Source organism: Ursus americanus, chromosome 17 (genome assembly GCF_024610735.1).
Source record: "Ursus americanus isolate L20-20 chromosome 17, mUrsAme1.1.p, whole genome shotgun sequence".
Taxonomy (NCBI): domain Eukaryota; kingdom Metazoa; phylum Chordata; class Mammalia; order Carnivora; family Ursidae; genus Ursus; species Ursus americanus.
Window position 1 is genome coordinate 4102488 of NC_142143.1, and position 13156 is coordinate 4115643.

General features: G+C 53.1%; 1 protein-coding gene across 1 annotated transcript in view; it reads right to left on the reverse strand.

Annotated features, from left to right (window-relative positions):
* Positions 1-4827: 4827 nt before the first annotated feature.
* The window catches only part of FBLN1 (fibulin 1), an 81317-nt gene continuing 72988 nt past the window's right edge, over positions 4828-13156 (reverse strand). Inside the window, exon 17 of the mRNA XM_045779488.2 lies at positions 4828-5632. Coding sequence (XP_045635444.1) covers positions 5493-5632 — 140 coding nt within the window. The 3' untranslated portion in view covers positions 4828-5492. The remainder of the gene's footprint in view (positions 5633-13156) is intronic.

The window sequence follows — 13156 nt, forward strand, 5'->3', positions numbered from 1 at the left end:
GCTGTGAGCACAAGGTGGAGGCTGGTTTTGTAAAACGGTCCCAAGGTGAGTCCTTCGGCAAATGAAAAGTTCCTTTGGTTAAGGAAACAATTGCTTGTATTTTGCTCCCATCCCGCCATCCCAGGGATCAGATCTTTTTTACTTTTGCATCCTCTCCACCCCACGCCCCCAGCAGGGTCCTTCTACCCATCTTGCTAAGTGCTTGCTAAGTTGGATTGGAAATACCACAAGCCACTTATTAGAAATAATTAAGGATTCGTTGTTATTACGGTTTGGTGTAACAGGTGTGGTGGTCATGTTTTTAAAAGCCCTCATCATTAGAAATGTACATGAAAACAGTATTTAAAGTATTTAAATATGAAGTGACACGATGTCTGGGATTTGCTTTAAAGTACTCCTGTGCTCTGCACTCAAGATGGAGGAGAATAAGGCCTCAGCCCCAAGGGTGGGCTGTGCATAGTGACTTCCTCCTGAAGAGGACAGAATGGACACGGGGACAGTGACTGAGTGGAGAAGCCTGACAGACGCACCTCCCCTAGGCGACAAAGGTCAACACTGACAACGGTCAGTCCTGTGGATGGCAGGTGCCCGGGTAGGAGGGGCTGGGAAGGCACCTCCCTCTGTGCTCGTCCCAAACCCATAACCCAGTCTAACCGAGAGAAAACCATCAGACAAAGCCCCGTCGAGCGGCATCCTCCAAAATATCTGCCCGGTACTCCTCAAAACTGCCAAGGTCACGGGGAAAGTCTGAGACATTGTCACAGCCCACAGGAGCTAAGGAGACATGACAACTGACCATAACGGGGGATCCTGGATGGGGTCCTGGGACAACAAGAGAGTATTTGGCACAAACCAGGGAACCAGAATAAAGTACAGGATTTAGTGAATAATGACATATCAATATGGGCTCATTAATTAGACAAATGTATCAGACTAACGCAAAATATTGGCAAAGGAGAAACTGGGGGGCGGGTGTATGCGAACTCTGTCTTCTCTTGACAACTTTTCTGTGAATCTAAAACGGTTCTAAAAATAAAGTTTATTGAAAAAAACACTCCTGTAAAATAAAAGGAGCCGAAGGAAGGGAGAGAGGAGAGAGGACTGGCAAAGAGTCGGTCATTGTTGAAGCTGGGGGATGGGCATGAGAGGTTTCGTGGACTCTTTGCTATACTTCAATGTATTTTTGAGAAGTTCTGCAATAGCAAGTTTTGGGAAAGCAAAGTCACAGATCCAGTATGTTGGGGATAGTGGCGATGCGGAGATGTGTTAGTGTATTGGGAGCCCAGGACAGGCGGTGACACTGATTCTGTAGTGATGGGAGTGGAGGGTCATCCCAGGGATGAGACAGGTGTCCTCTTGGGAGAAGAGCTGGCCTGACAGAGGGGCTGAGGATGAAGTGCGTGTGTGTGTGTGCGTGTGTGTGTGTGCGTGTGTGTGTGTGCATGCGTGTTGGGGACAGTTACAGAGGTGTTCCTGGCACATAACAGGTGTACAAAATGTAATGTGGTTATTCGGGGTTGCGGTGACTGTCACCACACTCCCTAAGGGCCACATTCTATAAGCTCGGCCATGCTCTCCTTCTCCCTCGAGACTTCAAAAGTCACTCGAGAGTCCCTTTCCATCTCATTCCACTTCCAGGGTGGTGAGCAGCGCTCAGGAGCCCATCTCTTTGGCATGAGCGAGGCTGGGACGTGTGACAGGAGATGAGGAATTGTTGCTGGCACCCAGACGTCATCCAGACGCGCGGAGTAAGCCAGGGAAGGGGGCTCAATATGTGAACTGGTCCAGCCGTGGTCCAGGAAGTGGCCTCTAGCCGTTGGTGTCCCCGACAGTAGGAGTAAGGAGTCTGGGTGGCAGCCAGCTCACACAAAGCCACTTCAGAGGACTCTCTCATAAACTCCTCTGGAGTCTTGCTGGGTCCACGACTTGTCCACACAAGACTAATTGAATAAAGAATGCCCTCTTCCACTCTATTTGTCATGATAGCGCTATTCACTGGGGACCTGATGTGTGCTGGTCCCTGTGCTGTTCATGCAATCAGATCATTTCATCCTTACAACCGCGCCCACAAAGTACGGGGAATTACTTTCATTCTGTAGCAGAGAGAACCAAGGATCTGAGACACGAAGCAACATGCCCAAGGCCACACAGTGCGTAAGTGGCTGGATCTGACCTTGAGCCTGCAAAACCCACAGAGTTGTGTTTTTTTTTTTTAATGTGAAATTTAATATCATCAAATCGTCATTTCTTCAAAATGCAAACTGGTCTTATAAAATGTTAATGGTAGAATCTAGGTGGTGGGTACCCTGGTCTTCACTGTGAAATTCTTTCAACTCTGCTGTGCGTTTGGAAATTATCATGATAAAATATTGGGAACGAAAAATGTAGCATGATTTCCAGGTGTTTTTTTCACCTGAACAAACTTGAGGACCGTGATGGGACTTAGGAAAGCTGGCTTACCTCCTTGGGCTCTAGTTGACATGGTGGGCCCTGACACCCTAAACACTGGTCCCTCCAGGACGCCAGGTGACCCAGGCCCTCCTGCCACCATGCTGCAGGCCCCTCTGAACTTCAATGTAGGTTCCCTTCATTCAAAACAGACACAGTTTTCTGGTAGACTATGACAGCACAGACCTTCTGGAATCTTCCCTCCAACTTACTTCTACCACCAAATCAGCAAAAATGATTCGGTCTGGTGTCTGTGTGCCTTTGCCTTCTCATCCTGCTTATAAACTTGCTTTCCCTTCAGTGGTTCCCCTCAATTGTCTTGTTCTAAGGTCATAATTAAAAAGGGATCACTCTCGGGGCGCCTGGGGGGCACAGTCGTTAAGCATCCCTTCGGCTCAGGGCGTGATCCCGGCGTTCTGGGATCGAGCCCCACATCGGGCTCCTCTGCTGGGAGCCTGCTTCTTCCTCTCCCACTCCCCCTGCTTGTGCTCCCTCTCTCACTGGCTGTCTCTGTCTCTGTCGAATAAATAAATAAAATCTTTAAAAAAAAAAAAAGGGACCACTGTTGTCTGGGGCCCAGAGGCCCTGCTGGTTCACATTAGCTGGTCCCCTACTGCAGCCGAAGCTGGGCCTGGCAGTAATTACTTTGCAAGAATAATGGGATACTCACTGGTCCATCAGATGCCCAACCCAGAGCATGATATCAAATAGGAAAAGTCGGGCTCTTGTGTCATCTACACAATTGTCTCCCGAATCGCTCATGGGTGTTAAGGAAAAGCAGAGCGCATTGGTGTGGCTTGATTGACAGTGGCCATCGCTATCACCATCATCATCATCACCACCTTCAACGATGAGTGAATTAAGATCGGACACAGGTACGCAGCACTTGACAGGTGCACAGCCCTTCTGCGCTCCTCGTCTCCCGCGCTGCGGGCGGCCATGGAGGGCGGGGCGGCCGGGCAGGGATCACTGCCTCCACTTTGCAGGTGCAGAAACCAAGACTGGCCGGATGGCGGTGACCCGTGCTGCTGGCGCCTGCCAAGGTGAGGTCCCACTCGGCCTCTCTGGCTCTGAGTCAGGCAGGGCAAGGGCCCGGCTCACTCCCTTCCCCTCTGCCTTTCTACCTGGCAGCTCCCTGCCCTCTGCGCTTTTCCTCTGCCGGCCCACCCTCAGGAAGGTTGATTGGCCAACGTGGGTCACATGCTCTTTCGAGAGCCAATCGAAGACAGGAGATGTGACTCTGTCCACCAATGGCAGCTCCCACCCTAACCCCTAGAAAGAGAGAGGGAAGGTCTTTTCCACGGGTCCTTGCTTCTGTCCTCGCACTCTGCTCCACCCAGGCCTGAGTGAGCAGGAGAAAACTCCGTCCCTGGGGGCCTGGGCCCCGACTGCCTGGCTCTTGCAGACATGTCCCCCAAATTGCAGGCAGGAAACCAGAACCCCAAGTGGCCTTCTCACTTCCTGCCCATCACCCTGAGGCTTCCATTCCTGTGATCAGATCCCAGGTCCCCCCTTCCCTGCCAAGACCCCAATTCACTGGCATCCAGAGCTGCTCGAATGGCCCCCTGGGTTTTCCGGGCCCACACCCGTTCTCCCCCTCCCCACCACTTCAAGATGCCTAGGCCCTGCAGGTCTTGTGCCTGGCTGGTGCTTGTGCCAGACCTGGCTTTGACAGACCAAAGCCCCGAATGAGTGACCTCAGAAATGCAGGGACTTCCCAAAGGCGGCTAGAGACCACATCCCACAGAGATAGAGTACTGCTCGTTTAAATGACCAGAACACCAGCCACGTTGAAATCCCAATGAGGGTGATGTCCCGTGTGGGGCTGAGAGCTCAGCCAGTGCCAGGGTCCAGGCTGCTGAGATGAGCTGGAGCGTGGGAGGAGAGAGGCTTGAGCCACAAGCAGGGTCCCTGCCTAAGAAGATGGGATAAACCCAGGGAGGATCCAGAGAGGCATGTGTGGAAGCCAGAGGCCCTGGTGCTGAATCCCGGTGGGTCCCAGTATGCTGCAGAGCAGATGCTGTGCCTGGCCCTACCGCCAACGCTGAGCGTGTCGGGACACCCTGTAAACCCAGCCTGTCCACGTCTCTTCTGACGCAGGGCTTCACAGAGGAATGGAGTTTGCCCCCCCCCTTTTTTAAGATTTTATTTATTCATTTGACACACAGAGAGAGAGAGAGAGAGACAGCCAGCGAGAGAGGGAACACAAGCAGGGGGAGTGGGAGAGGAAGAAGCAGGTTCCCAGCGGAAGAGCCTGACGTGGGGCTTGATCCCAGAACTCCAGGATCACGCCCTGAGCCGAAGGCAGACGCTTAACAACTGAGCCACCCAGGCGCCCCTTGGCCCCCTTTTTTGAAAGACTGCCATGCACAGGCCATCGAGAGGATCACAAAACTGTTTATTTTCCCACCTCTGATAAGAAAACACGGATGCAGGGTGCAGAGAAAACCCAGCCATTTCCTTGCTGACCATGCAGGGTCCACACACAAACCTAACAGGCTCTGTCTTTCCCGACGAATTTCTTTCTGCTTTAACAGAGCTGTAACACACCTTCTAAATGCTCCCCGAGGCATCGTGTCATGACGCTTCTGGGCAGAGCTGGTCATACCTGCTACAAACCAGCAGCCGTGTCATTGGACATACAGCATCCAACTGGCAAAAGAAAAGTACCAAATGTCAAATTTCATACGATCAGTGCAAGAGCTGGTTTTCTCTTGGCATCTGGACTGGCTGCCCCCTGAAAAATGTCTTTCTTTCCTTGGTCCTTAGCAATGCCCAGCCCCCGGGGCAGAGAAAGGGAGCAAACTTTAACCTTTGCATTCAAAAAACAAGCAAGGTTTTTAACAAACAGTTGAGTAATTGGACTCATTATTTAAATACCAAAATACATCAGGTGAACTTACTCATCTGGCCCAGCTTAATACATGTTGGCCTAACACTAAAACAAATACATCGATTTAAGAAATGTCACCAGGGACAGGCACAGTTGTCATGGCAATGACTTGGCCTGGAAGCGCAGGCATGGCTGCACCGCGGACAGGCCCTCAGAACCAGTACTCGGAGACAAAGATGTGCACGTTGACAACGTTTCGGTGGGACACCACACCACCAACCACGTAGTTCATCTCCAGCTTCAGGACAGCATGGAATGGGCCCACGATGGGCCGCACTTGGCGCACGACACCTGGGGAGAGAACAGAAGGCAACTGAGACCTCCTGCGCCCCACGCTGAGCCAGATGTTTGAGTCCCCTGCGTAGCATCTACCTCCCAGCGTTTGCCCCTGGGCTCTGCTTCCACCTCCAGGGACAAATGACGGTGAGCTCACTCCGGCCATCTACCCGACAGAGAATTTGGAAGAGCCTAGAAGCGGGCCTGCTGTGGAGTGGATGTCCAGTAGACACCTGTCCCCCTCCTTGCAACCCACCATGCCCAGTTCTGACCCTGGGGAAGAAGCGAAGCAGATGTGTCCTCTCTCCTATGATACTGAAGATCACAGTGGGTCCTGGGCACCCCTCATCCAAGCATAGCTGTCCCCACAGGACATACCCCTGGACCCCTCCCTGTCTGTGCCGCTGTGGAGGGTGACACCTAAGCTCACTGTTCCATGTTGCTGGTAACTGGTGAGCAAGAGGCCTCTGCCGACAGAGCCTCCGAGCCGGTCCAGCCTGAGGAGCGGAGCTTGGCCAGGGGCATCGGCAGGAGGACAGGTGGCAGAGGGGAGGCAGGTATCAGTTCCAGGGAAGCAGAAACCTGCCATGTGAAGCGGCTGGGGGTGGCGGGGGTTCCACCCGGACCAGCGGAGGGACCACACAAAGGCCATGTCCGGCGGCCTCCTCTGCTGGGGCTCAGAGCACAGGGCACAGACTAAGCTCGGCTTGGAAGAGGGAACCACTCGAGGCACCCTGCAGATTTGCAGGGGCGCTGGGTTAGGTGGTAAGAGTGCATTCTGTAACTCTCCCCAAACCCGTGACTAGCCATCTCCCTGTCTCCAGGCCGGGCTTTGCTGGCACCACGTGGCCTCTGCAGGACATCCAAGGGCTCAGAGCGAACGCTCCTGCCCTCTGTGATGAGACGGGTGGGGCCAGGGTGGGCATTACCCGGGCTGGACTGTGGAGACACTGCTGCCCTTTCCCGGCCTCAGATTGCTCCGTGTGACCCTGTGTTTCTGCACCGCCCAATCCGGACGACCCAGCACAGCGTCTGCCAGAGGGATGAGCTGCAGGTGTGCAGGGCCACCCCCTGTGCTGGACTGATGGCTTAATCTTCGTCCCCACTCGCGCATTCCTCCACAGACACTGGGAGCCGTTCTCTGTGATACAGAGAAAGTGACAGTATCCCGGTTTCAAAGTCCATGGAGGAGCTAAGTTAAGTGCAGTGCTCGAACAGAAGTCCAGCAGAGGAGGAGAAGAGAGGCGATGGAGTCTGATGGAGTCAGGGAAGGCTTCTTGGAGGAGGGGCTCCCCCCTGCCGAGGAAGCAACACATGCAAAGTCTGCAGATCGATGGGTCCCCCATGCGGGGTGGCCACCAACAGCTGTTGACATCCGAAGTCCTTTCTCCGTCCTGCCTGCTGTGATTCTAGGACCTGCCCCAGGTTGCGCGCCATAGAGGGGCGGCTCTCCCGCCGGACTGTGCAATTGCCATGGCTGATTTTAAGCCAGGGAGGCGAGGTCACTGACGGCGGGGGTGGGAAGGGGACCAGCGCTTCTCAGCTGTGGGGCCGGTGCACCATTGCAGCGCGCGGGCAGAGGGCAAGCCTGGGTCGGCGCCACCCCCACGTGCGGAGAAATCGCGCTGTTGGCGGCCCCAGACTGCTGCCTGCCTGCCCCAGACCTAGCAACCAAGCACGGGCAGCGCCCTCGGCTGCCAATGCCCGCACCAAAGGCTCGGCGGTGGGTGGGGGACGGCAGGCTCGCGAAGGCCTCTGCAGCCGCGCTGGCTCCCGGTCAGGAGCACCAAGTTCACGCTCAGGAGGGGAATTCGGGTGTGCCATTCCCCCTTTCACTCTCTGGGCTTCTGTTTCAAAAGTGAAATGCCCAGCAGCCGGGGTGGAATTCCAGGCTATTCTAAGTAAACAAGAGCTTTCTCTCTGATGGAGAGATATTCTGCGGGCTGTCAGCACCCTTTCTCTGCCCCTGCCCGGCGGTGACACTGCAGCTTTGTCCTGGGTGAACGCCCATGCACATCTTCGGCTCGCTGCTAAAGACGCGGGCTTGTCAGCGGCCCTCCATTTGCCAGCGGCCCCCGATGACCCGGCCACTCCCGCCCGCCCCTCCCTGGGCACAGAACCTGGGCTGGGTCGGTGGGGGTTCCCCCGTGCCCCCTCATGTCACCTTCTCCTCTCCCCTGGCCCTGGCCTGAGGCCCACGGTGCTGCCCACCAGACTCTGTGGCCTGGGTTACCTCCTGACTTCACCCACGCTCAGAGGACTTTCCAGGTCTTCAGGGAAAAGGTGAGAGGCTGGGGGAGCCTGAGAACTATTTTGGGACAGAGGAGCAGTGGAATGGAGAGTACATTTCTGCCAGCTACGATCGGATATGTATTTATTTCTATTTATCATTATTCTATTTATATAGCATATAATTAATATGTAATATATACTACAAATAATTTTATGTTATTACTATAATGCCAAATATGTAACTGCGTAATATGAAATATGTAAATATACTTATTAAAATATATTAAAAATCTTACTTATATATATTATGTATATAATATGTATTTTAAATTTACAGAAGCTTTTATGTATATATATTTATGTTATATAAATATGTTTATGAATATCGCATAAAAATATAAAATGTACTTACACATTTATATGTAAAATATAAATATTATAAAATAATTATATCCACGCATTTGAACAGCATGAACGGTTCAGAGCCACAGAAGTTTCTGGGCGTTGTCTAAGTCTGCCAAGGACTGTGCTGAGTGAGTAGGGGAAATGTAGGGGAAATGTTGGGGAAATGTTGGGCTGTCCTCGTAGCTCGGCGTGGGGACGGGGGACAATAGTACGACCCCAGAAGAGTTTGTTAACTTTCCTGCTCTTCTGTGAAACAGGGATTAAAATAGCAACCTTTCAAAATCAGAAACAAAACAAGCACGAGGACATCCTCCTTTTCTCCCTCAGAAATGACTACTGGACAGCAAAAGAGCATTTTGCAATTCCAGCTTAAATGTGATCTGATTTTCAAAGTATGGCCGAATTCTTGCATGACGGCAAAATAGAGCAAGTGTTGAGTATTTTTACTGGACTGATTTTAAAGTTGTACCGAAAGGAAAGCCCCGGATGTGTAGAAAGTGTTTGCATCTAAATCCATCATGTTGGGCACTTTTCGAGGTTTGGTCTCTGCCATGCAGTGGCTCATTGTTCGGCTGCAGCTGAATGCTGAGACAAAGAGGCGTGGAAGGAAGCCAGGGGCTGCATTAGTGGCAGGGGCGCCGGGAAGGGCCGGGGCGGGGGAGGTGGGCCTGACTTATGCTGCAGGTCACATTCAGAGCTGGGATTTCCGCAGCGTCTTTGCATTTAACAAGAAAAATGATTAAGGCGGAACAAATATGTGTGCTGCAAGTGTGAAACAAGAAATCGTGAGTGCACATAGCAGGGCTCAGAGCTGTGCCCCCCGCCTGCCCCTTCCTGCACCCCCCCCACCTCACCAGGGGCTTCTCTACCCCTTCCCTCCCACCTGAAGTCAGCACTGAATCCCCACCTCTATCCATAATCCCAGCTATCCCAGGGCTCCCTTTCCAGACCACACCTATTCTGTGGACCTGACCACTACTTCTTCTGCCCAGCCACACTTCCCTGGAGCTCTGGTTTGGGTGAACATGTTCTTTCAATTCCCAGGATAGTTCAAGCTAGAGTTCCACCTCCTAGTTCTCCCTTTGGCCAAACCCAGGATATCTCCTCATATCACTCCTTTCTTTACAGCTTTCCTACCCATCCATCCACCCATTCATCCATCCATCCATCCATCCACCCACCCCCTATCTATCTATTCATCCATCCATCCATCCATCCATCCATCCATCCATCCATCCACCCACCCACCTATCCATCCATCCATCCATCCATCCATCCATCCATCCATCCATCCACCCACCCACCTATCCATCCATCCACCCACCCACCCACCCACCCAACCATCCATCTACCCATCCACCCACTCATCCATTCATCCACCCATCCACCCTTCTATCCTTCCATCCACCCATCCATCCATCCATCCATCCATCCATCCATCCATCCATCCATCCACCCATCCATCCACCCATCCATTCATCCATCCACTCATCCATCCACTCACCCACCTATCCATCCATCTATCCATCCATCCATTCATCCATCCAACCATTCATCCATCCATCCACCCATCCATTCATCCATCCATCCACCCATCCATTCATCCATCCATTCATCCTTCCATTCATCCTTCCATTCATCCATCCATTCATCCTTCCATTCATCCATCCATTCATCCTTCCATTCATCCATCCATTCATCCTTCCATTCATCCTTCCATTCATCCATCCATTCATCCTTCCATTCATCCTTCCATTCATCCATCCATTCATCCTTCCATTCATCCTTCCATTCATCCATCCATTCATCCATTCACCCATTAAAGGCCACTCTAATGTGTTTTAACAAAGATTCTACAGACATTTAAATTGGATTTTGAAGAATAATTATGAGCCTAGGAAGCAGGAAGGACTTGCACAAACCCCCAAAGTATGATGGTTCGGGCCAGTTCTCAGAACGTGTCCATCGTGGGGAGAGAGGCAAATGAGGCTGAGGAGGTGGTCACAGCCTGCTCGCAGGACCTCACACCTCGTGAGTGTCACAGAACCAGGAGTCTGGGTCTGCAGTCTCCTGGCTTCCTCCCCACCACTGACTCTAGACCAGTGTTCGTTCAGAACCACCGTCAACCTTCCTTCTGCAGGGAAACAAGGGAGGAAGAGAGACACCTGCTGCCCATTGTGGCACCACAGAGATCAGAAAGCCTCCTTGGGGGCCCAATTCCCTCCCTTGACTTGATTCTGCAGATGTGATATTGGCATCTGCTATGTGCCAGGCACTGGGGACCAGCTGGACCTCTTAGGTCCTCTTTCATAAAGCCTCTCCAGCCCTGGGGTACCTGATACCGTGCCCCCCCTTGGCTGTAACGCCACAGCTGCCCATGGTAGGGAGGCTACAGTCGGGTCCCCCTCCAGGGGCAGCACCTGCAACTTGTGTATCCCACTGTCCCCAGCACAGGGCCTGGGGCAGGACACAGAGGGAGCTCCATCGTGATGACTGAGTGGAATAAAGATAGAAGGAGAAAGAAGGCAAGAGGAAAGAAGGGACAGCAGTCCGTGAGGCCCCCCACAATCTAGGAAGGAAGACAAAACTCTGTCCTGAAGGAAAGAGGAGCCACGGAAGGCTCTGAAGGACAGTAGTTAATGACCAGTCTAGCAGCAAAATGCAGGCCGAAGGGGGGGGTGCATTTCCGTCATGCCTGGCATGTCCATCTGACCCGCCAGCGTGTCTACCTCCCCAGCTTTCCAGAGCCCCAGAAAAAAAAAAAAAGACCACGGTGCCGAGTTCAACTGTGTTAATCTTCCAAATCCTCATCCTTGGCATTTCTGCTTCGGGTCTCAGACGCTGCTGGTATTCCTCGGCGTGTCTGTGCCTCTTAAAGATATAATTAAGCCTTTTTTTTTCCCTTTGAAAAATGTAGGCCCCTCGGGCACTTCACCTTCACGTCTCGTCTCTGCTTTGTAAATTGCAGCTGATGTGCTGGGATCCGGGAGCCCGACATGAAGCACACAGGTCCAACGGGGACCTTGGTCATCCCGTGGGGTCTGTGGTCGGCCCTCCTGGCCCTCGAAGCCACCCCCCAGCGTCTGCTGCTTGGCGTGGCACTCGAATGCCCGTCCGCTGCTGGAAATGACGGAAAGCAGCTGTGGCTCTCTGCACAGGTCTCATCTCTGACACGAGACGCTGATCTGTAAAGAGACCCGTGATCACAGCCTTGGGTTCCGGTGCTGGCTCCACACGGACCAGAGGTGTGACCTTGTGCAAGTCACCATGCGTTCTCAAGGTCAGCCTTCAACCCAGAAGTCCTGTGATTCTAACTGACAAAGTATAACGGCATGAACGGGGTTGTCAGGGAGGATTTTAACAAACCAGGTGATGCATCAAGAGACTTCGTGATGATCTCATGTCAGTGGAAATTAACCGTGATTTTAAGAGAGATCCGGCTTAGAAAGACAGAGGCAAGCCAGTCACACGCCGACGTAATACAAGGAGTGAGAAGCTATCATTCCTGGTTATAGAGCTATTTGCTCTCATGGGGGTCATCAGTCTCCCCACGGCTGTGTAAGTCCGGAGGCCAACGGCACCGTCTTTCTTGGCCACTCTTGTGTCTCTGGAGTGTGGCACAGAGCAGGTCCTTCGTCCTACGTTGTGCCTGACACACAGGGGCGCTCAGCCCACGTTTGCTGAACGAATGAGTGAACAAAGGGAACATGAAAACAGTAAGCACAGTTTATAAAGTGGAAAATTATCACCCGGAAAGGAAAGCATGGGGAGAAAGAATGCACAGTGGTCGAAGGTCATCGAGTTTTCTGGCATCGTCCGGTCAGGGAAAGGGGCCGAGGAAGAGCCAGGCCTCACTGTCTGGCGTTGCTGGCAGCCACCGCAGAGCCGCGAGCAGGGAGGAAGGTGCGGTGCTGGCCCGTGAGGACGAGGTGCTGGGACCAAGAACTGGGAGGTCGGAGGAGACCCACGTGGTCACGCCAAACACAGACATGACGGGCAAGCGGGAAGGGGCCCATCGTCACCCACGTCTCCGTGAAGTTTCCTTGCTACAAATAATGATCCCTGCAGACAAGGATTGAGAGCACAGACCAACGGCGAAGAGGAGAACTCAAGAAAACGAAGACTACACTGTGGGTACATACAAAGCAAAACACTACATGGGGCTCCTGGCTGCCTCAGCCAGGAGCGTGTGATCCTGATCTCAGGGTCGTGAGTTTGAGCCCCATGTCCGCCTAGAGATTACTTAAAACACCACCACCACCACCAAAACTAGAGCATGGATGGGCTGGGAGAGGGACTCGCAGCAGGCAGAGGGGAAGGGAAATGGGTAGCTCCCACGTGCCCATGGCTTCTTCGGTCCTCACCACAGTGCTGTCGGGAACAGACTGTCCCCTCCCTTCCCAGGGGGAGTAGAATGGGCTCGGAGGACCAGGCGCCCCAGGTCACACAGCGCACAGCTCTGGCTGCCATCCAGCTGGGACCGATCCCAAAGCCCAGCTCTTCCCATCCCCCTGCGTCGCCCCCCCCCCCCACAGTTCCACATGACGTGGAGGAAACTTCCAGAATGTGCTGCCCTTGGCTGAGTCATACTTCTAGGGCAAGCACGGTAGAAAGAAACCACGAAGCAATTGCATCTGTAAACCGCAGTGGAGGAACTGAGCTCCCGACACCCCATCTTCTCTTCTTGCCCTGAGAAACACCCGGGCAGGTGCTTGGAAGGAAGGGGGACAGGTGTCTGGGCTGCATATTTAAAATACCAAATGGCACTCAACATGTCTCCGCAGAACTCACCATCCATGTTTCTCGATTATCATAAATGTGCTCCCCGCACGGGCCTCCCGGGAGCTGAAGCAGCTTGGACGGGGCAGCTGCAGGCAACCGCACGGGAGGCAGCCCCCGGAG